This window comes from Brassica oleracea, chromosome C1 (genome assembly GCF_000695525.1).
Source record: "Brassica oleracea var. oleracea cultivar TO1000 chromosome C1, BOL, whole genome shotgun sequence".
Lineage (NCBI taxonomy): Eukaryota > Viridiplantae > Streptophyta > Magnoliopsida > Brassicales > Brassicaceae > Brassica > Brassica oleracea.
This window is the reverse complement of record NC_027748.1, coordinates 15270409-15292642: the sequence shown is the minus strand read 5'-3', so window position 1 is coordinate 15292642 and position 22234 is coordinate 15270409. Positions and strand designations below refer to the sequence as shown.

General features: G+C 32.8%; 2 protein-coding genes across 7 annotated transcripts; both read right to left on the bottom strand.

Annotated features, from left to right (window-relative positions):
- Positions 1 to 1666: 1666 nt before the first annotated feature.
- On the bottom strand, positions 1667 to 5644 carry LOC106308743 (peroxisomal acyl-coenzyme A oxidase 1). Its single transcript, XM_013745868.1, has 14 exons — positions 5297 to 5644; positions 5084 to 5192; positions 4937 to 4998; positions 4655 to 4864; positions 4480 to 4567; positions 4226 to 4388; positions 3901 to 4099; positions 3565 to 3762; positions 3228 to 3359; positions 2798 to 2918; positions 2593 to 2703; positions 2418 to 2487; positions 2136 to 2319; positions 1667 to 2045 (listed from the first exon to the last, which is right to left on the bottom strand). Exons 1-14 carry the CDS (start codon positions 5432 to 5434, stop codon positions 1836 to 1838), a joined length of 1995 nt encoding a protein of 664 aa, XP_013601322.1. The 5' UTR covers positions 5435 to 5644; the 3' UTR covers positions 1667 to 1835.
- Positions 5645 to 10078: 4434 nt separating this feature from the next.
- Positions 10079 to 15992, bottom strand: LOC106308752. Of its 6 annotated transcripts, XR_001263573.1 has the most exons (12): positions 15857 to 15992; positions 15730 to 15781; positions 15481 to 15602; positions 15265 to 15368; positions 15121 to 15179; positions 14861 to 15041; positions 14693 to 14772; positions 12031 to 12135; positions 11544 to 11678; positions 11300 to 11426; positions 10357 to 11006; positions 10079 to 10193 (listed from the first exon to the last, which is right to left on the bottom strand). XR_001263573.1 is itself a non-coding variant. In XM_013745877.1 (9 exons), the coding sequence occupies exons 1-9, from the start codon at positions 15987 to 15989 to the stop codon at positions 11651 to 11653; spliced, it is 864 nt and encodes a 287-aa protein (XP_013601331.1). In that variant the 5' UTR covers positions 15990 to 15992; the 3' UTR covers positions 11466 to 11650. The 6 variants fall into 6 exon arrangements, 3 of the variants coding, with proteins under 3 accessions (XP_013601331.1, XP_013601335.1, XP_013601343.1); XM_013745877.1 differs by lacking the exons at positions 10079 to 10193; positions 10357 to 11006; positions 11300 to 11426 and having other exon boundaries at positions 11466 to 11678; XR_001263575.1 differs by lacking the exons at positions 10079 to 10193; positions 10357 to 11006; positions 11300 to 11426; positions 11544 to 11678 and having other exon boundaries at positions 12120 to 12135; positions 14861 to 14906; positions 14986 to 15041.
- Positions 15993 to 22234: the final 6242 nt, after the last annotated feature.

Genomic DNA, 22234 nt, shown 5'->3' with positions numbered 1-22234 from the left:
ATTTTCTAATCTTAACCAAATAAGAATTTTTTTTTCTTTTTAAAAAAAATTCTGACGAGAGAGAATTGTAAAATATTCTTTAATTGTAATTTGTACTTATAAAAATTAATGATAAACAATTAAACATGATAGTAAAAAAATGTTTAATTAACAAGAAAATTTGTAAAAAATATTAGTGATATTGGAAAAAAATGAATTTTGAAAATGGCAACTTTTAAAAATAGTTAATATTTACTGGAAATAATTATTTGATAGAAATTTTATTTTTATAAATCCTAGAAAAATATAATTGTAAAAGATTATGTAATATTAATTTCCTTTTCTGAAATCCTAAAAAACTGTACAAGAATATTTGATAGTTGTTTTTCTTATTTATATAAAAAATCCTAAAACAAAAATTGTATCATATTCTTAAGTCCCAATCAAAAGAGAATTATAAAAAATTATTTTATAATATTTTTAAGAGAGTATTTGATGATGAACATGATACTAAAAATTATTTAATTAACAAAAGAAGTGTAAAATTAGTATTAATACGAAATGTAAATTTTCTTTATTAGTAACTAGAAATAATTATTTGATAGCAATTTATTTTTTTCTGAAATTCTACAGAGAAGATAATTGTAATAGGTTTTATGATAGTAATTTTCTTTTTCTAAAATCTTAAACAAAATTGTAAAAGAGTATTTAATATTATTATTTTTATTGTAAATAAAAACGAGATTTATAAAATAGAATGTTTTCCTTCAAAAAAAAAATCCTAACAAAATAAAATTTTAAAGAATTATTTAATAAAACATTAAATTATTACATAAGAACATGTATAATGTTGTCATTGACTCGATCGGTGTATTTGACTTTCAATTTTTTTTACTTTTCATTCAGTTTTTTATTTCGGGTTGTGTTCAGTTTAAACGTTTAGATATAGTATTTTATCTAATCCTAAGTACAAAGTTTATAACAATTCATCTATGTATCATGACTACAAAATACAAATATAAACTTAAACTTATGTGTAAAAATGGTTTTTAATTATAAAATAAATTTCAAACAACATATGCAAAAAACAATCATAAAACTATAATAAAATTATTTATTATTTTTTATTTTTTATTAAATTAGAACATCACACAAAATCCGTTGCAACGCAACAAGCTCATATCTTGTATTATATATATGTTAAAGATTATCACATGTAGTAACAAACTTGTTGGAGACCATCATAACGAGACGCCAGCTTCTGATCTAAAGTTTCATAACAAGTGAAATAGAACCGTCCACGCTAGACTTCACTTTTACCTTTGTTGACCTATTTGTTGTTTCGTCCACTTGTTCCAACCATGATCCAACACTATATATTGACATTACAATGCCTCTTGCAGAGGCTCGGAAGATGATTGAATCCAAGTTTAGAAAAGGATTTGATGAGTAAAGTGGGATACTCCATATAGTCCATTCGATTTCAATTTAAACAACTATTCACCCCTTACAGGTAAGGTACAAGGAGTGTCTTTCGGTATAGTGAGAATATGACGTTCTGCATCAAAGTAAAAACTAACTATTCTCTCTATCACTGATCTGAACCCTCCTCTAGATTCTAAATCTTCGGAAAAGTAACATTGACCCTCGTTGGATTAATGTATTGAGGATTAAGACTTTTAGCAACCAGACATAACTTATGTTATAATTTAAAAATAGTACTAAAACTCCGCCGTATGCGTCAGCCATTACATTTGCTACAAATAAATAAGGGTATAGCCAGTTTTTAAACCGGCGAATTTATTCAAGACAATAATACTGAAAAGAGAAGAAGAATGTGTTATAAAGCAAACTCTTCAGAGCCTGGCGGTACGAAGCTGCTGCTTGATCAAGGGTCGAATGTATTCCTGGTACCCATCAGGAACCACCGAGTCGTTCAATGGATCCTTCCATGCTTCCTCAAAGAGCTTCGGGTATACATTACCGTCATAACGTCCTAGCACCGAGTTCAAGTAATGGTCGGTGTAGTTGAAGGCGTCCACAAGCGCAACCGCATTAGGGCGGACCTATAACAAGGACCACAAAACATGTTGATTTTATAAACTACTCAGCTTTTGAAGGAACAAAATGCAAAGAAACTGAGAGAGATGGCGAACCTGTGAGTATAAGGAACGGAGCTGGTCATTGGCGAGAGAGGCTTGTTTGGGAGTGATGGAGTTGGTTGAGAGGAAATCTCCGAGGTGTTTATGAAGGATATGGAGAGCGTAAATGTAACACAGATTGTTCAGCTGTTTCTTTACTCCTTTGCCTCCTATGTCTTGCTCTAGCTTAGCTATGAACCTAACCAACAAGACAAAGTTGGTGAAATTGAGGAGCTGACTCGAGAGAATCACCAAGCTTATTTGATCAAAATGTGAAATGGTGAAGAAGAAGCTTACTTGGAAACAACAATCAATTGGCAATGAGCAATTGCGGCCTCAACCAGCTCGGCCAATAGCTCTGAGAATCCTGTAGATATGAGAACTTTTTTTGTGAGAAACCTTTGTAGAGTTTGGTCCTTTGGCTTAAGATCTGACATTGCTTCTCTGGATTCATGGAGTTAGAAAAGTATACCTTGTTCTTGATTCTCAAACTTGCTGAGATTTTTGGCACAAGCAACGGCCATTCGCAGAGCCCTTGCTTCAAAAGCTTCCACTACCACAGCAGGGTTTAACCAATCCTCCGCTACATGCCCAAATAATAAAATCATCATCATTAACCAGGAAGCCGTATGTAGTGGGGAGAAGGAAAAAAAAAACATATGAACTTGAAAACTCACCTTTTTGAACACCAGAACGGCATTGCAAAAGATGTTGTGCCCGAGCCATATAAGCAGTTGTGCCAACAGGAGCCTTTCCAGATCCCAGCTGGGACACTGTCTTCATGAGAAATCTAGCAACCTACAAAACACCATTTTTTGAACAATTACGTGAATAACCGCAAATGCCAGCAGACCCGTTCTTATTCTTTGGAAGAAAAAAAAGATTTGGGAAGCACAATGAACCAAAAAAACATAAAAATATAGCTAAATGTGTGTAAGCAGTGGAAATGAGAAAACCTGCATATCATAATATCTAAGAACAAAGCTCACAACCAAAAGTTCAGAGCCATAAGCTGAATAGCCACATGCTAATAAATCTATCCGTGCTGACACTGTTGTTCTAGTATGTGAGAATAGTTCGAACTTAATAAAGTTAGATAACAAATACCTGCAACTGTAGCACAATGTTGTCTCCTTCATATGTACAGGCAGGAACATATACAGCAAACAGCTCAGGGAGCCCACTGCACCACAAGTAACCATGTCCACCACATAACTTACGACATTCTTCAATGCCATCCTGCAACCAACAGTAAGCTTAAGCTGACTTTTCAAGTCTTAATACAACAAGAGCTGTTTATTTATATTACAATATGAGATAAATCTTAGGAATCTACTTATGTAATAGAGTGGAAATTGAATGTGAGCGGTGGACCCCCTAGAGGAACAAAACCGATTAGTCTAGTCTAGTCCAGTGAGCTTAAAGGATCAGTTCTGGAGCGTACCGCAGTGGCTGTGGTGGTGAGAGATTTCAGTCCTGCAGTGCATGCATGAGCCTCAGGCAATGTTGAGAAATCACTGGCCTGCAGTCTTGCAGTTACATCCGTGTACAGCCATTTAAGCCACTCCCCAACAAATCGGAATGCATATGCCGATGCCAACAAAGGAAATAGCCTGTTTTGCTGAGTTTTATAATCAATCACCTGCGGAGATAGTATGCAGTAATACATTATATTCCCTTTTCTAGACAACATAATGGCCACCCACGTTAGTGAGAGTTAGAAAAAATAATACTAACAACCATGAGGATCCTTTCTTGTAAAATGAGCGTGAATAAGTACCTGAGTCTCAATGCCACCATTCTGGGCGCCAAACTGCCTCCGTACTGCGCTGTACCTTGTAGCTATGCAAACAGCTCTAGATAGTGCATTCGAAGCATCTGCCACAATTGTTTGTCTCACATACACCATAGTACCATACATTAGCTGCTTTGGAACATCCGATGGAACATATTTTCCTTCCCTTGTAACTTTTGCCAGCCTGAAACGTTTTGGAAGAAGAGAAAAATGCAAGAACCATAAGCCCATATTTCAGCACAAGCCATTTCCTCCAGCGCTATCAGTACAGCATGAATTAACCAAACAAAATGACCAAGAGAAAGAGGACCTCATGAGCATTTGATCTCTGGGAATGCGAACTTGATCAAACATAAGAAAACCGTTGTCCATAGAATTGTATGCTCCATTACCCATCTTCGTCCCGATATCACCAACAATTATATTCGGAAGAGGAGAATGATCTTCTAAGCTACGCAGTTGCACAATGAATCCTGGGAGAGGAAATTAGGCAATAAAATTAAATACCGAGCAAGTTAAAATGGAACAAAAGATAAAAAAAAAAAAAAAATTCCCAGTGCATACCATGGACACCATAGTCTTTGCCGTCAGTGATGAGACGAGCGTAAACAACAGCATGGGTAGAAACTTTTCCCAGGCCACCAGGCCACCACTATTCAAAAATCAAAGACAGATGAAAATCTCAAGACAGATAAGAGACAGTGCAATCTCAAAATCAAGGACGTGTTGTTCTACTCACTTTGGATGAAGTCTGAGTTGGGCTGTGGATCACAAACTCATCCGTCTTGGGATCAAAAGTGGCGGTTGTCTCAAGTCCTTGAACATTAGAGCCATGACCAAGCTCAGTTTGTGCATAACACCCAATAATCTGCATCTTATTGGCCAGAGACAACCATTTCTCTTGCTGCTCCTCTGTACCCTGCCCCTTGATAGCAGGCACAAACATTCCCTAGAGAAAAAAAAAAACATGAATTGACGAATCAAAGAAGAAACTATTAACCATGGAGGCGCAGGGAGGTACCCAGTGAAGATCAACAAAGGCAGGCTGATCAACAAAGAACCTCAACCTTCCTGCTTCTTCCTCTGTAACCAAACAACAATCAAAACGACGTCATTTCGAAGCCCTTATTAGCAATAAGGTGCGTGAGAGAAGAAAAAAAATCGATACCGGTGAGACGAAGCTCGATGATCCTCTTCCAAGCGTGAGCACATTTCTTCAACGTGCTCTTGAACAGCTCCTTCCTGCTCAACCTAGCTCTATCGCTTTTCTCGAATACCTTACAGAATATATAACACGAAATTCACGAATCGATCGATTACACAGGAAACAAAATCCCTAACCGTAATCATACATATAATCGATGAAATCGAGAAGACTCACCGGATCGGTGGCGACGAGGCGGGCGATTCGATCGGAAACCTCGAAAGCGTGGCGAGAACCGGCCCAGACGATCTTCATCTCGTCGACATCGAACTCCGCCTTGTTCCTCTCATCCGCTAGGTGATCAATTCCCTCCATGATTATCAATATTACCTACAACTTTTCCCGAGAAAAATAACAAAAGAGAAGAGAGCCAAATGCTTTTGGTGCCGTGCCTCTACCGATTTAATTGCTGAGTAGTTGGGAGAGAGAGATAATAGTAGAAAGAGAAATTGATGAATATTATTTGAGTTTTTTTTTTTATGAAATAAATAGATGAATAATATCGGGTTTATCTCATTCTCAGATCCAGTCTTGTCTCAGTATCGACAATAAATAGAAACCCACGTAAAAAATCAGCAATATTTGATTCTTTTCCGTATAAGAACAATTTTTATTCAATGGATAGTGAGACCAAATCTTGTTTAAAAAAACTATTATCAAACAAGACGGTAGTATCATACAAACGTGTGATCATATATATATTCGGCGAAATGGGAACAATCTGTATGTACGCATGCATTTGAAGATAACGATGATAAACGTTTTGAAATTGAAGATAAAAAAAAAATGGTAAACTGCTCCCCGGTAAGAAAATGTTAAATCACCGGTGGCGGTCCCACGCTAGAGAAATCGAAGATAAGATAACGTTTTGCCTTCTTATCGTGAAGAGATATGGTCGCATTATGCTTGTATTGCATTATGTATGGGCAATTCGAGAATTTTTTTATAAAGAACATAAATCTTAACATGTTTATCAAACAAACTTTATTATAAATATAATGAATTTCCAAATTATTGTTAATGTTTTTGCTCATTTTCTCCGTCCAATGGATTTACTTGTCAACTATGTATGCAGCGTAGTAAAATTCAATTTTAAGTTTTGTTTCCCATCAATCTGTTAGGTGTTAGGTCTTGGCAACGACAAAAGAAAAGTAGGCAACTATTGTCGTTTTGTTATAAGACACTACTTTGTTTTTTTTTTTTTTTAATTGTCGGTCATGCTAGAACCACAGAAAATCAGTCACGTGTGGTCCAAATACGTAAACTCCGTCCAAGTCCCACGGTTTTTTAGTTTATATATCGTTGACTGATTACTATTTTTCAGGGAAGACATGTTTTCATTACAAATCAAACTTAATTTTTTTTGGTACCTAGGCTTTCATATTAAAAACAGAAAAAATGAAAAATATTAACCTAAAAAAAATCATAGTTTAAAGACGGGCCAAATCCGGTGTCAATTTAAGGAAATATATAATTTAGAATTTAGTTGGACTGTTGTAGTAAGCTAGGAAGACAATTTGGTCTTTTCAGTAATAAAAGAAACCGATGGAGTTCCTTCGATGATATCAACGTTCTACAATCGGAGAAACCACAGTTGTATCATAGCTGAGGATGCACGGCTATTTGTCTCCCTAAAGCTGCTAATGTTGTTCCAAATATGTCTATCAATTGAAGCGATGAGTGTGTCAACTGATCTGAAAGTTTGTTGATGGAGTTTAGTGTTTCACTCATTCCATAGCCAGTAGATCGACGCCTGATGAGAAAGGATAGTGAGCCGTCGCAAGTCCTTGTTCCCAAGCATATGAATGTTGTCGTCCCGGTTTGATGGAGCTTGAAGTTGACAGTGATGTGGAATCGAGCACCACACCAAACTATTGTAAGAGCAATCAAAAAAGAGATGATTTCTGTTCTCTACCTCCGAATTACACAATAAGCAAGCCGGATCAACGCCTTCCATCACCAGCCAAGTTAAGAAGCTATGTCTCGGAATCCCATAAGAGCACCAAACCACTGAAGCCCATGGAATCGTCGGTTTAGGTCCTTGGATATAAGTGTAAATTTCTCCAGTGCTAAATCTTTCACAAATTTTACCGTAGACTTCCTATTCATAAGTGTCATCTTCCTGAGGGAGAGTCACAGTTGTTAGGTGAATTTGGAACGCTACCTGATTCTCCGTTCTTTTAGGTGGCAGGAGCCAGTGATCGTCTTGGTACAGCGAAGCAACTGTTGTCGTTTTGGGGATACCTAGTCTTCGAGTCAAAGCATTCAAGAAGTTTGTAAGGTTGCCATATGGAGTCCAGTTGTCGAACCAGAAGTTAGTGTTGAGTCAATTCTCAATGCGGCGTTTTATAAGTGGGAAGACAAGATCGCGACATTTGATTAACTTATTCTCCAACTAGGAGTTAGTGGAGCTTGGTTTGATGGACCACTAGTTTGAGAGATAGCCTTTGAGAACCACCTCCTTATACCAACATATCCACACTGAGTCGGGCCTAAAGAAGAGGAGCCAAATAAGCTTTGAAATACATGCACGATTCCAGCAATAAAGGTTTTTTACTCCTAAACCTCCTTGATCCGTTGTGAGTGTTACCTTCACCCATGCTACTCTAGCGGACTGATGTGCTTCAGCAGTCCCATTCCATAGGAATATACCGCAGAGAGAGTTGATCCTTTTGTACAAATGCGTAGATACATTAAATATTGTTATAAATAAATTTATCATTACAAAATAAATAAATAAAAATCTATAAAAACACATCAACTAAATTTCATTAATTTTTTTTAATATTCAAAAAACTTATTATTAAATTTAATAGTTGAATAATTATTTTGTTCATTTTAATATATTGTGTTTATTTTAGTAATGAAATTATGTTTTATAAAATCATCGATAAGTTTCAAACAAAATTTAAAAAACAAAATTTAAAAAATATTAATTTTTCTAATTTAATTTTAAACCTTTTGGAATAAAAATAACTAAAGGTTGGATGAATTGAATGAAAAATAAATATACTAGTATTATGTTTCACAAATGAAATTAAATATGATGTTAAAAACTAAACTAAAAGTAAAAACCATTAGGTTATCAACAATTTAGTTCCTTTTTTCCTAAATGATTTGTTTTTAATTTGAAAAATTATTTAAATTTTGTTTGAAAGTGTATTAATATATATATTATTAAAATAGAAGTCATGACTTAATCCATGTGTGATTTTTTTTTAATTTGGACCACCTCCTAGAAATTTGTTTAAATTATTTTTTGTATAAATATTTGAAGTATTTGAATTATTCTAAAACAAATAAATTAAATAGATATTCCTTTATTTTCTCTGAAATTTTCTGAATAAAATCGTTTCATATCTTTTTTACAATATAAATAGATATATTTCATTTTCATTAAAATAAACTTTTTGAATATTTAATTAATTTAGTATTTATTTTAAATAAATTTATATTTCATTTTTCACTTAATTTTTTTTAAATATTTAGTTAACGTGTTTACTTAAAAATTAAATGTATATTTCATTGTAACTAAGACAAACATTTTAAGTATCTAATTAATTTTGTAATTATAACTAAACTCATGTACAATTTTTTTATTAAATTTATGATATTAATTTAATATAATACTTTTCAATTAATTTTTTGATCCTTAGCCAATAAGATTTTTAATTTAAAATTTTGTATCACGTGATTTAAAATATGCTATCACTGAAAAATTAAAAAAAGTTAGTTAAATTATTGGATGTGAAGTATAAAATTGTTGTGTTTTAAAATCTTATATTAAATAATTAGTAATATTGTAAATATTATAATTAATCATGTAAAACAAATAATTATGTTTGTAAAAATGAAAATAATCACTCGCACGGTTGTGTGGGTAGAGGTCTAATTTTTGCTTAAAATAAATATAACTTCAGTATTAAAATGATCATAATTTTTAAATTAGTGTAATAAAATAAACAAAATCACTATTTGAAGTATTAAATTGGATAGCAAAAAAAAATTAAAGCATTAAAAAGCTTAACTAAATTTAGTAAGAACATTTTTCTGGAAATTTTCCCAAATAAACATTATTTTATAATTTTAATGCAGTTTTATATTAATTTATCTAGTTATCTTTTTAATCTGTGTAAAAAACTTAAAATCATATCTAGTTTAAGATAGAGGAAATAGTTTTTTTTGACATCAACATAAACAGACTCATCTAAAATTCTGCAAACCACAACGATAACTCTGCATCTTTGTGAACAACATGAAATTGTATGTGGGTTATGCTCCAGCTCATGGGTTCAATCAAGGCAGAGCATAGAAAGAGAGATAGCACAATTTCATGCAAAACGTAAAAGTGGAATACGAATATTTCATTATTTCAATCAAAAACATTTCTTTACATTTCGTAACAGAAAGCCATAGACTAGGACTAAAAGGCGTAGGCTAGCTCTAATCAACAAACCTCCAAAATCGAGAAGCTACAAGGTAAACTAACACTCACATTCCAGGTACATTTTCCCAAATAAGTGTCTGTCTCGATCCGTCTGCATCGGTGAGTCTCTCACCAGAATTTTTCACTAATTATACTAATATTTGATTCAGAAAAGCTTTTACTATAAATTTCTCAGGTTTTCTGAGAAATTCACCGATTAAATCAACACAATAATAGCACAAGTCTCTCTCCAGAGAATGACACATCAGACTTTTAGAAGCTTGTGAAACTGCCATGTCAATAAATAAATAAAAAGTAGAAAACCAATCAAAACATTTCATTTCTACACATCATTTTTAGTAAAATGCACATAAGCATACACATTTGTTTAATAAGCGACTTTGTTAATAAACACAATAATAACACAAGTCTCTCTCCATGGAATGACACATCAGACTTTTAGAAGCCTGTGAAACTGCCATGTCAATAAATGAAAAAAGTAGAAAACCAATCAAAACATTTCATTTCTACACATCATTTTTAGTAAAATGCACATAAGCATACACATTTGTTTAATAAGCGACTTTGTTAATATCAAACCAATTTGGGGCATAACCAATAGCTCCATCGTAGCCAAGTAGATTCTTCCTGCAATATTTTGGGTTTAGTCGTAGATCTCGATTTCTCATCAATGTCACACAGACCGGAAAGAAAAAAAATACATGAAATATATATACAATAAAGAGATAGTTATATTTAGGGTTTATAACTATTAATTGCAGCACAATTAACTGGATAAAGAGCACTTTACCTCACGGCAAGGCTCACGGTTGATGATGGTGGCTCCGTCGGAAAGGGTGTGGCTGATGACATGGCTGTGAGCTTCGGTTGTGCTTAACTCACAGTGGTGAAGAGCAATGACAGATCGCATCTCTTTGGACAGCACCTTCCTCTTGGCACACGACTGAACAACATGACGACAAGAGTGGCGATAGAATCATGGACTCCGCAGTGACAGCGCAGCTTTCCGGTGGACTGTGATAACTCTGACGTCGAGCGATTGTAGTGAGAAGAGCGGTTGAAGATTGAGACAAGAGATGGTGATGATCGCAACATTCCTCTCCATATCGGTACAGTTACAACATCAAATTAAAAGAAGAACATAAGTAAAAAGAAGTTGAGAAGAGAAGTAATAAGAGAGAGGTATACAATTGGAGAGACCGAAGAAGGAGAGGGGATGGGAAAGGCGGCGCAGGTTTTAGAGAAAGAGGTACTTACGTCAATATAAATACCTACACGGCTTGAGAAGGATTAAATAATTGGCTTGGGTTCTAAAATTAATTAATTGAACCAAACAAACCGGATTTAGAAAGGAAACACCGGGTCAGGTCGTTACAATTTTGACTTGTCCCAATCAAAAGTTTGATCGCCAATGTCCACATGAGACAGATTAAAGACTACCTAAAGATGTTAATAACTTTAAATTTAAACATCTTGGTACTAAAAAAATCTTCAAATATTAATAACTTTAAATTTAAACAAATAACAATTATCAAATTGAAAATATTTTAATAAAAAATACGGAAACAATTCCCACAGCGTAGCGCGGGTGTTTACCTAGTATTAATATAATTAGTGAAAGACTCATCAATGTAGATGTTCTAAGGACATTGCTAAAAGAGAAAGAGTATGAAGACATTTACAATCTAAACTAAGAAATTTTCAGATGTCAAAAAAGACTAAGAAACATTCACCTGAAGTCCTGGAACTCCATTAGTCAAGAAGAGTGACCATTCCAAAATCTGAGTGAGCTGAGGCCCCATATGTTTCTACATCCGACTAAACCACTTCACCCCTTTTTGTGTGCGCAAACCACTTCATCTATATTATAACAGATGCAGATATGATCCACTGATTACATATATTTTGATAAATGTACCCTTGCTTGGTAAAGATCCAACTCTTATCAACGTTTATTATAAATAATATCAATCTAACCAGAAATTGATGTACGTAGATATATAGCGTAAAAGGCGAACAACTGCTGTAGGATCATTAAGTCCCCGACTTGTTGAAGTCCTCATCTAAATCCAATACCAAGGCAATCAAGCCGAGCATTTCCTACCCACAGACCTTAAAGCAGCAAAGCAAAATATCAAACACCAACAAGCAAGTCAAATCAGGAAACTAAAATGGAAGTTCAAAGGAGGAGATATATATGAAATTACATATCTCTTTTACATTTATAAGTTGAATATTTCAAGAACAGACATGAACATAAGATTGTAGATTTGTACTACCGATCTCATCACCTAGAATAGCTTATATGTATCCCTACCATCAAAGTTCAAATCTAATTGTTGATACGAACTTGAAACCTATTTTCAACTAAAAATGTATAGAGAAGACGTGCATCTATGATGATTCAATTTTTTTGTTCAATAATTACTTTGCAGAAAAAAGAAAAAGGAACAGGCAAGCTTACAGGACATTCTTGTAGTAATATTCCATGGTTTGTAGTAATATCCACTTTGCAGGATTGTATGCTATCTTTTCCTCTTGTGGGAGGTTAAAGAAGCCTTTCCTATCCCTGAAAACACTCCCTTCTATCAATTCTTCCGGGACGCCATGACTCTTTACATAGAAGAGCCCTTGTTCAAGACATGCCTTATTAAAGACGCAACAACATCGAACAGTTTTAAAAGTAGCATAGAGAACTGTTTTTCGAAATTCAGCATGCTCTTAGTCTTATCGTTTTGACTGATATATGGTCCAAAAGTTAGAGCATGATTATTGGGGAATTCTTAGGGTGGGATTCTTAGCGGAATATAAGAACCCGTCTCTTAACTTTTAACTAAAAAAGCTAAGAACCGACTCTTAAATAAGAGTTTTAAGAACCGGTTTTTAACTTTTTTAGTTAAAAGTTAAGAGACGGGTTCTTACATTCCGTTAAGAACTTCACCCTAAGAATCCTCTAATAATCATGCTCTTAGTACAAATATCAGTGAATGCACAAGAGGGATCTAATGGGTTTCACTATAGATTTGGCCCATCTAGTTACGAGGCCCATTTAACAATATTAAGGTTTATCAACAACGTAGAGGCAGCAGAAACTTTCTAGTATTTGATGACACAACACACGGGAAAACCACTATTTCGTGCCCAACAAATCGCGATATGTTCAATTCATACCCGGCTTATATGATCGTACAGAAATATACATGTACTTCCGAAAATTTCAAATAACATATATGTTGTTTACTTTTTTGACGAAAACATACATTAGTCGTCCTATCATCTATGCTGACGTAGATGTTATGTCATCAATTTTTGCTGACAAAGAAGATGTCACGTGTACAATTTTTTTTTTAAAAAAAAATCAATCCTTTTAGAAAACATAAACATTTATAAATTTTTATTATTTAGTAAAATGAACAAAATTAACTAAATAATGAAATTTTAATCATATATAAGAGATATATTCATTATAATGTTTTGATGCTATCAATTACTCTTATGTTAATCTTGGTTATGTGTTTGTATAGAAAAATTTTAGATCGGTTATGTAATAATGCGAATAATTTTGTTTTAATAGATTAAGAATTTATAATATGTTAATCTAAATTCTTTAAATGTAAACAACATAACAATGATTAATCGAAAGTAACACGACTGCAACACTAGCATTGAAATTGAATCATTACAACACATATATAACTCTTATTAAGATGGGATTGTGATAGGATCCAAACATTTAAAAATATATCTCTTATATAAGATTAAAATTTTATTATTTAATTAATTTTTGTTTATTTTACTAAATAATAAAAGTTTATAAAAATTTTACATTTTATAAAAAAATATTTTTATAAAAAGAGTATTTTATTTTTTTAATATTGTAGATGTGGCATATTCGTCAGCAAATTAGATGATGTGACTGATGATGTGACGACTAGTGTAGATTTTCGCCAAAAAAATAAATATGAATGTTATTTGAAATTTTTGAAAGTATATATATATTTTTGCATATATATTTTTGCATGGTCATATAAACCGGGTATGAATTGAACATATCGCGATATGTTAGACATCAAATAGCTTTTTTTTCCACAACACACAAGTCTTTTATTAACAAGGTGAAGTTTCGAGCTTCTCATACATAAATGACTTTTAGGCGGAACGAGAGTACGAAATGAGGTAGGGCTGGGAAAATAAACCGAACCCGAAAACCCGAACCGAACCCGATCTAATAAAAATGAATCCGAACCGATCCGAACCTGGCATAAATACCGAATGGATCTTGTTTTATGGTATTTTGGTTTATGGGTATTATCCGAACCGAATCCGAACTTAAATGGATACCCGATAGAACCCGAAACATTCAAAATTTTCAAAAAGAACTTGTACCAAACCTGATATCAATTCCTAATATGTATTCAAAATATATTGAACATCTAAAATAATTATCTATTATATGAAGATTGATGGTTGAAGGTGGCGGTTGAAGGTTGAAGTTTTTAGATTTTGGTTTTGTTTTCATTGAATAATGTTTTTCATTTCATGAGAAATTGGTTTTCGTTTTATGTTTTCATTTATTTGGTTTTCTTTCTATCAATAACTATGTTTACCTTTTACTTGATTTGATCACATTTGATGTTCCTTTCTTTTTTGAACCGATTTTATTTATGTTTTGGTTACAAAATATGTACAAATCAAGTATTTTAAAACAAAAGAACCGATTTTACTTACTTTTTGGTTACAAAGTAGATATAAATCAGGTACATTTAAACCGAAGAACCGATTGGGACCCAGATCCGAAAGTACATCGGGTTGTACCGGTTCTTTGAAGATTTACTAACTCCGACCCGAACCCAATAGAATCCGAACCGGTCCCGAACCGAATTTTCATATAACCCGAATGAGGCTGATTTTGATAAACCCGAAAAACAGAAACCCGATTGGGACCCCGAATGTCCATGCCTAAGATGAGGGATTGGCTGAATCGCTCGTGGAAATAATCACTGGTTCGGACCGGTGGAAACTGAGGGGTAACAAATTCACAAATCAACCTTTTTGGTTTTTTGATTAAAGACCAAAACTTTTTATTAGTTCAAAATCACCCCCAACAATCAAAATTCAGATAATACCTAGGAGGGTATGTTTGACTACAACAACTCTCCAAGCACTCCACAACACAGTTTGGGTCTGGATCTAGAAATACAGCCACCTTTCAAGTAATTAAACCAACAAATATTAGATAGAATGATGATTAGTAAAACAGAGTCACAACAGAAGAAATGTGTGTATGTTCATACCGAGTAACGTTCTTCTCCCACTGACAACACTCTATGCATTGTTGATCTATAAAACGCACATAAGACTGAGGTTTTGAAATCAATATAATGCCCTGAAATGAAAAGGTTGAACTTTTGGTGGGTACCGGAAAAGCCCATTAGTCCATCTCTCCATAAGGTCTCCGATGTTGACAACAAAACACTGGTTGTTTACACAAAAGTCTTCATAAGTTTTCAAGGCTTACAGTACAGTGTCAGTCAAAACTGTTAGTATAACTTACCCTTTAATCCCAGGGACATCTTCCCAAACATTTGGTTCTTTATCTTTATCCCTGCAAACCTTTTTTAGTATGTAACCATTTGTTAGAACAATGAAGAAACTCATATTTCTTGATAAGCAAGTTATGAGAGATGAATGCTAATACTTGAAGCCCTGGAACTCCATCTGTTGCAAGAAGAGTTAGCATTCCAAAATCTGAATGAGCAGAGGCCCCACATGGTTCTTCTTCTTTGGATGAATTCAACTCTCCTGTGATGCAACAAAAAATTAAGATTCTCAAAACAATCTCACAATCTGCGACTCGTTTGAAACTGAAATATTATCCCTAACATGCTACAAAAGATTTTTGGTGATTAAAGACCTGAATAACGTAAGAGGCGAACAACTGCTGCTTGATCATTGAAGGCTCCCAATCTTTCAAAGAAGTTCTCTTCCAAATCCAACGCTAAAGCCACTAGGCCAAGCAATTTCTTGCCAACATCCCTAATGAGCAATTAAAAAAATAGAAATAAAAATAATCCAATATTATACAAGAACCAAACAACAAAATTGAATAGCTAGTTGTAGAAAGTTAAAAAAATATTGTCACTAAGCATTTCCTGCTACTTACACAACACTTTTATAATAACGTTCCATGGTTGGCCTCCATAGCGGCAAAAGATCTAATAAAATCCATAAGATAGATCAAATATAAACAAAATAATAAATTATGATTATACAAAAAACTTTTTTTTTACCTTCAGAAAGCCATTTATTAGGGTAATGTTTACCTAAAACACCCTCTGAAGATCCAAAAGTGAATAGCAACATACTCTCTCCGTTTTTAATATAAATCGTTTTAAAATTGTGCACGTAGATTAAGAAAATCATTAATTTTTTATATTTTTTAAACAAAAACATCATTAATTATTTATTTAACCACAAATCAACCAATAATAAAATAGAAGGTATATTATCATTGGTCATATAACATTAAATGTTAATAAATTTTACATAGAAAACCAAAAACGTCTTATATTTTGAAACATAAAAATTTCTCTAATACGATTTATATTAAAAAACAGAAGGAATATAATATAGTATAAGTTTGTGGGAGAACAACTTTCATCATTTTGATGGGCAGATAGAATATAAGTTTGTGGGGGAACAACTTTCATCATTTTAAGCAACAGACACATTGGCAACATAAATTTATAGTGATTTAATTAGCTTCCTTAATAGATATGTAGAGATCATTATGTCCGATATTTGATTGCAAAATCTCGACTCATTAAGCCGTTTGAAGAAAAAAAAAAATATCTCGACTCATTATTGATTTGGTCCCACAGCCTGATTATCTCTCTATTTTCACAACTAGTGTGATTTTAGTATTCAACACACTAATTAAGAAAAACGTTATTTATTTCCTTGATAATTATAACTACTTTTTAAAATCAGTCAATGCACTTTATTTTAATGGTTAAAGTTTAAAGGCTTCTACACGTAGATTTTGGATTCGAATTTCAGACTATGTAATGTCTTGCAGACTGCACATTATAAGAAGTCAAGGTTTCAATTTTCGACGAAAACGATTTATTAGACAATTATCCAGACTACGGAAAAAGGTTTACAAGAAATCTTCAACATAGTGTAAGTAAATCCGGTCAGACATAGATTTTCATAGGACGGCTCAAATGATACAGTTAAACGTAAATCATCATAAGGCATGTAGTATTGTCGGTTGTCGAATCGTCTATGTAATATTTCTCATAATTCTAATATCGTAATAAATCAGCGTTAAAAAAATCAGTAAATAGTCATTATGATATTAAATGTATTTCCATTTTATTTTAATTTTAAATTAATCTAAATTGTACTAGTAATGATAAAAGACACGTTAGTTTTAAAAATTAAATATATATATATATATATATATATATCCCAAAAAAACAATAATATTTATGATTCCAATCCAAGGGTATATATGTAAATCAAGCATATAAATGCGTGAATAAAATAAAGCATAGAGATCATCTGAGTATCCATGACGAGGTTGCACGTGTGGCACAGCTTTTAAGCAGATTAATAACTAGTGATCATCGATCTAATGAAACAAATGATTATTGCACTTTTGATTTAGCGGTTAATCGCATGTGCCAGCTCAGACGGTCACATGGTAAAGACACGTGGGACCACACCCCGAACCGAACCCATTTCCGAGCCACTTTGATTATTTTTGGAAATGCACGTAGCCGCATGTGCGAGGGATTCTGTCTAGCAGTGCACGATGTTGGTTCCTCCAACTTTCATCAGACGGCTGTGACTGGTTGTCTCAGTGAGTTTTTTTTTTTTTTATTACATGCTATCTATAAAGTGAACGTAAAAATAAAAGTGACCATATAATTGACAATCTTATATAAGATCTTCGTTACAAATCGCAACGACCTACAACTGCAATCAATAAAACATATTTGACATATTTATATTTTGGAACTATAGACATTGTCATTTTGTCTATCGGTGATGAATCAATTATCATTGTGTTTCTGCATGACGTTAGTGCTTGCTGTTATAACACCAAATTTAGCATTTCTTTTGGAAATACGTATGGTACATCGTTCATAATATCGCACAATTAATATGTGTCTTAACAAAGTGTGTGTTTACGACTTGTAGCTGGCAGTACTATATGGGAAGTCATCGAATTTAGGGCGATTTATTATTTGACAGTTGAGGAGATGAAGCGTTATGGGGCAAAACGAGGAGGACACACGTGTGCTTCGCTGTCTTATGATTCGGAATCGAGTGTAGAACTTCGAGCTCCACGTCCCTTCCACGTGAAGGTGGTGACGCTCGAACCAACTTGCTTTTAGTTTTCGACCCCTTCCTGTCCTTTTTACATTAATGTTCTTTCTTTATCGATCCCTTCGTGGTTTGCCCATGTTTATTTTTATATACTATTAGTACATGAGAACCCATCTTAAACTCTTTGAAATACTTGTGCAAAAGTGTTATCAAATGTAATAACGTATATTTGATGCGTTGCTATATATATCTTCTTGCAAAGAACTGTGGTGATTTAGTGCCCTTTAATTTAGAGGTTTTGTCTTTATTCTATTTTCTAAAATGTCAAAGCAGAAATTTTTATCTCGTATTTTGAACAGATAAAGGTTACTACTCTATGCTGTAATTCGAATCTACAAATTTACTATCTTAAAGACGGAGCATGAGCATCACATTTAAAATTTTACACACAAAAATCAATTGAACATCTTGTAGTGTACCCTTGCGTGTACAGGGGCAGATCTAGGATCACAACTAGCTGGGGGCACACACATAATTTTACACTATACATATTTTTGGATTGGGGGCACTTATACAAATATCAGGCTTATTGTTAAGAAAATTTCAAAAGTAGATGGGGGCACGTGCCCCCGTAGCTCATGCTCTACGTCCGCCCCTGTGCGTGTATGCGTTAAGAAACAATGTGTCGAGAAATCACGTTATCATGTAGTATTGTACTACCTCCTAAATGTAGATGTTTCAAAGAATTTTAATGTTCCAATATGTAAGATGTTTTCATTTTTCTATGAAATTTTTTATTTTATTAAAAACTGTGCTACTAATTATATTTGATAATATATTTTGTAATTGATTGAATAACATTAATTTATAGTTTTAATGATACTTTCTAGACAAAACAATGATTTTCTTAATATGTGTGTTTTTACTTAAACATCTTATATTTAGGAACATATGGAATATTTTATAAATAAACAACTAGTCAAGAAAAAAGAAAAAAAAAACTGGTCAAGATATTTCCAGGGCAAGTCGTGATGTCAGTATATGCGATCGGAAATTTAATCCCGTGAAAGTATGAGATCTCTAATTTATAAGGTGTGATTGTAAATTGTCGGCGTAATTAAGAGGAACAAAACATGGAAGAAAGAAAATGAACAGACAAAGAAGAAATGAGAGTAAATGTTTACTCCACTCAAAGCTAGTGAAATAATTTCTACCACTACTTTTCAACCTGATTGGTAAATATTAAGCACGAAATAGAGTACAACAATTTTACTCTAGAATATTTACTCCAAAATGACTATTCAGTCACACTCTAATTGATCGCAACACAAAACAGTGTCATTTATTTGCATTTATTACATTGGTATTTGATCTTCATAACATGTCGATGTCCTCGTAAGTTCGTAAATCGCAACCGCCAGTTTTCACCAGTCTCTTTAGGAACCAGAAAAGGTAAACCATACACTTAATTTCTACGCTTCCCAATATTTTTTATTACTTCCTCCGTACCATTTTAAACGGTGTTTAAACATTTTTATTTTGTTTATAAGTGATATTCTCACATTTCTAGATAAAATTTAATGTCAATTGAAATTTGCAATCAATTACAAAATACTACATGTTTTTCTTATTGGTTAGACTGATTTTGTTTAATGCAATTTTATGTAACCAAGATAAATTGCATAAAAATTTGTATTTTCTTAATCTTTGTGTAAAAACTTTAAACACCACTTAAAATGATACAGAGGGAGTATAAGAATATTTTTGAGCGAACTTTGAGAGAGAAAAGTGTGAACTCTAGAGTCAGTTTGGGTGAGCGGTTTCAGTTCGAATTTGGATCGGGTATTTCGAGTTTTTAGGTATTTCAGTTAAGGATCTAGAATCCATTCGGTATTTTTACATATCAGATCGGGTTCGAATATTTTTAGTTCGGGTTCAGATATTTCGAATATATTGAAATAACCGAAATACTTAACAAAATTTAAAAAAATATTCTATGATTCATCTTCATCGTTTTCTGTAATTCCACGGAACAGTGAATCCACAAGTGTGAATGTCTAATCCCATGAAGCACAAACTCAAAGTTTATTAATGCCTTAGGCTTAACAAAGATGGTGTTAAGTAGCATGCACCTAAATATCTTGATTGTTTTGAAAATCCAGTTGTGGAGCAAAAAGCATAAATCATGGGATTCCTTTTTGTAATCAGCCATAAATATGAGTTTTTGTATGTATTGAACATATAAAAAAGATGAAAAAACGAGAATTCAACTATGTACAATTTTTTTTCAATGTCGCAGAAAAAGAAAACGGAGAGAAGAACGGAGAATGGGAGATGTAGGTTTAGGTTTACCTATATATATGTTGGAGTATTTTGGGTTCGAATATAGAATATAACCGATCAATTTTGGATATCCAAACTTTTCTAACTCAATATTCATTCAGATATTTTTTATTTTGATTTGGTTTCGGTTGAAATTTTTTTGGTCAGGTTCGGTTCAGATATCAGGTACAAGTAAAATGCCCAGACGTACTCTAGAGCTTGAAATGCACACGCGCTCGTAAATTTACATATATGTTATAATTTATAAACACCTGCTAATTTGTTAGATAACCAAATGTTTAGCAAAAATTTGCAACAAAAAATGTGCCAAAACCATTTTGACCAAAAAAAATGTGCCAAAACCATAGATAAGTTTTGTTCTTTTAACAGAAAACATGATATTGTGTAGAACATGTTTTTTTGTCAAAGTTTTATAATTATAAGTTTGCATGTACTGCTAGACTATTATTTTTAGAATATCATAGTTTTGGACCTGAATCCGTAATTTTCTAGGTAACCCATATTTTATGGTATTATTTTATCTCAAATGTCACATGTTCATGTCAAAACACATGCCATTGGATAACATACATGCAGTGCCGTCAAATAGCATGTATTAGTGGAGCGGTCGAACAAATCCCGAATCTAAAAATAAAAAAAATAAAAAAGTTTCTAAATAAAATACATAACTTTGGTTTAAAACTTATAAAAATGTATTATTAATTTTATAGTTTATAATTCGAGGAGAAACCTCAAAGTTTCTAAAATAAAATACATAACTTTGATAAAAAATAAAAAGCTATTAAATTTTTAAAACTATGTCATTACATTGTTAAATACTCCCTCCGTTCCAAAAAGATCCATATTTAAAAAAAAATTCAAAAAGATACATATTTTACATTTTCAATGCATAAAATAATTGTAAATTGTAAACTTCGAAAAAGATAATTGTGTTTACTAAAATTTTATTGGTTAAAAGTTGTGGGGAATAGTTGATAACATAAAATAATGTATTAGTAACTAAAATCTGATATTTTTTTTAATAAGTGTGAAAAATTTAAAATATACATTTTTCTGAAACGGATGGAATATACAGTTAATATTGTTTTGAAATGATCTTGATATAATTTGAGACCGTCCTGCATACATGAAATCTAAGTTTTTATGGTTGTGAACACATACCATAAATTAAATCAGCATAAACTCCTAAGCAGCAAAAAGAAAATTTTAAGTATCGGGCAAAAAATAATAATTGTAAGCAAAATATTTGCCTTATTTTTGAACAAACAAAATATGTATCTATAATAGTGAAGATGAGTTATGCGAAGAGAAACGACAGCTACGACAATTAGACAGCAAAATGAGCTGACATATAAAAACGTTGTAGTTTTTTTTTTCGTTATTTACTCTCTTTTTAGGGTTAATTTGCAAAGTGACAATATTGGAAAAAATATTAGTTTTGTAGTAAGAGGATAGAGAGAGGTAAGAAAAAAGAAAGAGAAAAAAGATACTAATATGGTTAGTCGGTGAAATATAGATATTTTTTTTGTTATATGCTCAAAGTTCCCCTCTTTTTATTTCTCTGTCGTCGTTATTTACTTATCAATGGAGTTCAAATAATTGGGGGAGGAGTGATGATGATTAGAGAATGAAGAAACCCAAACTGGAAGTCAAATCGGACAAAAGTACTGATGGGGCCAACGCCATAACTGAGAGACACTACGTTGATTCGTTGAAGGATAAACTTGTCAATTACATCTACTTTCCTAAGCCTGAATTAATGGTCCCACGTGGGGTCTAGTTCACGTGAACTTCACATGCCTTTCATGCCTCTTTGGTCATTCTATGGATCCCACTTTTACTCTCTTGTTGTTTTCCTTTAATTGACAAGCTTCGTGGAAAATGTTTTTTGATTGTTTCGTACCGTTCTATCCTTCTTTGAGCATGCGCAGTGGTCTGTATATAAGAGAGTTTCTAAACAAAAATAATAAGAAAAAGAAAAGTATGGG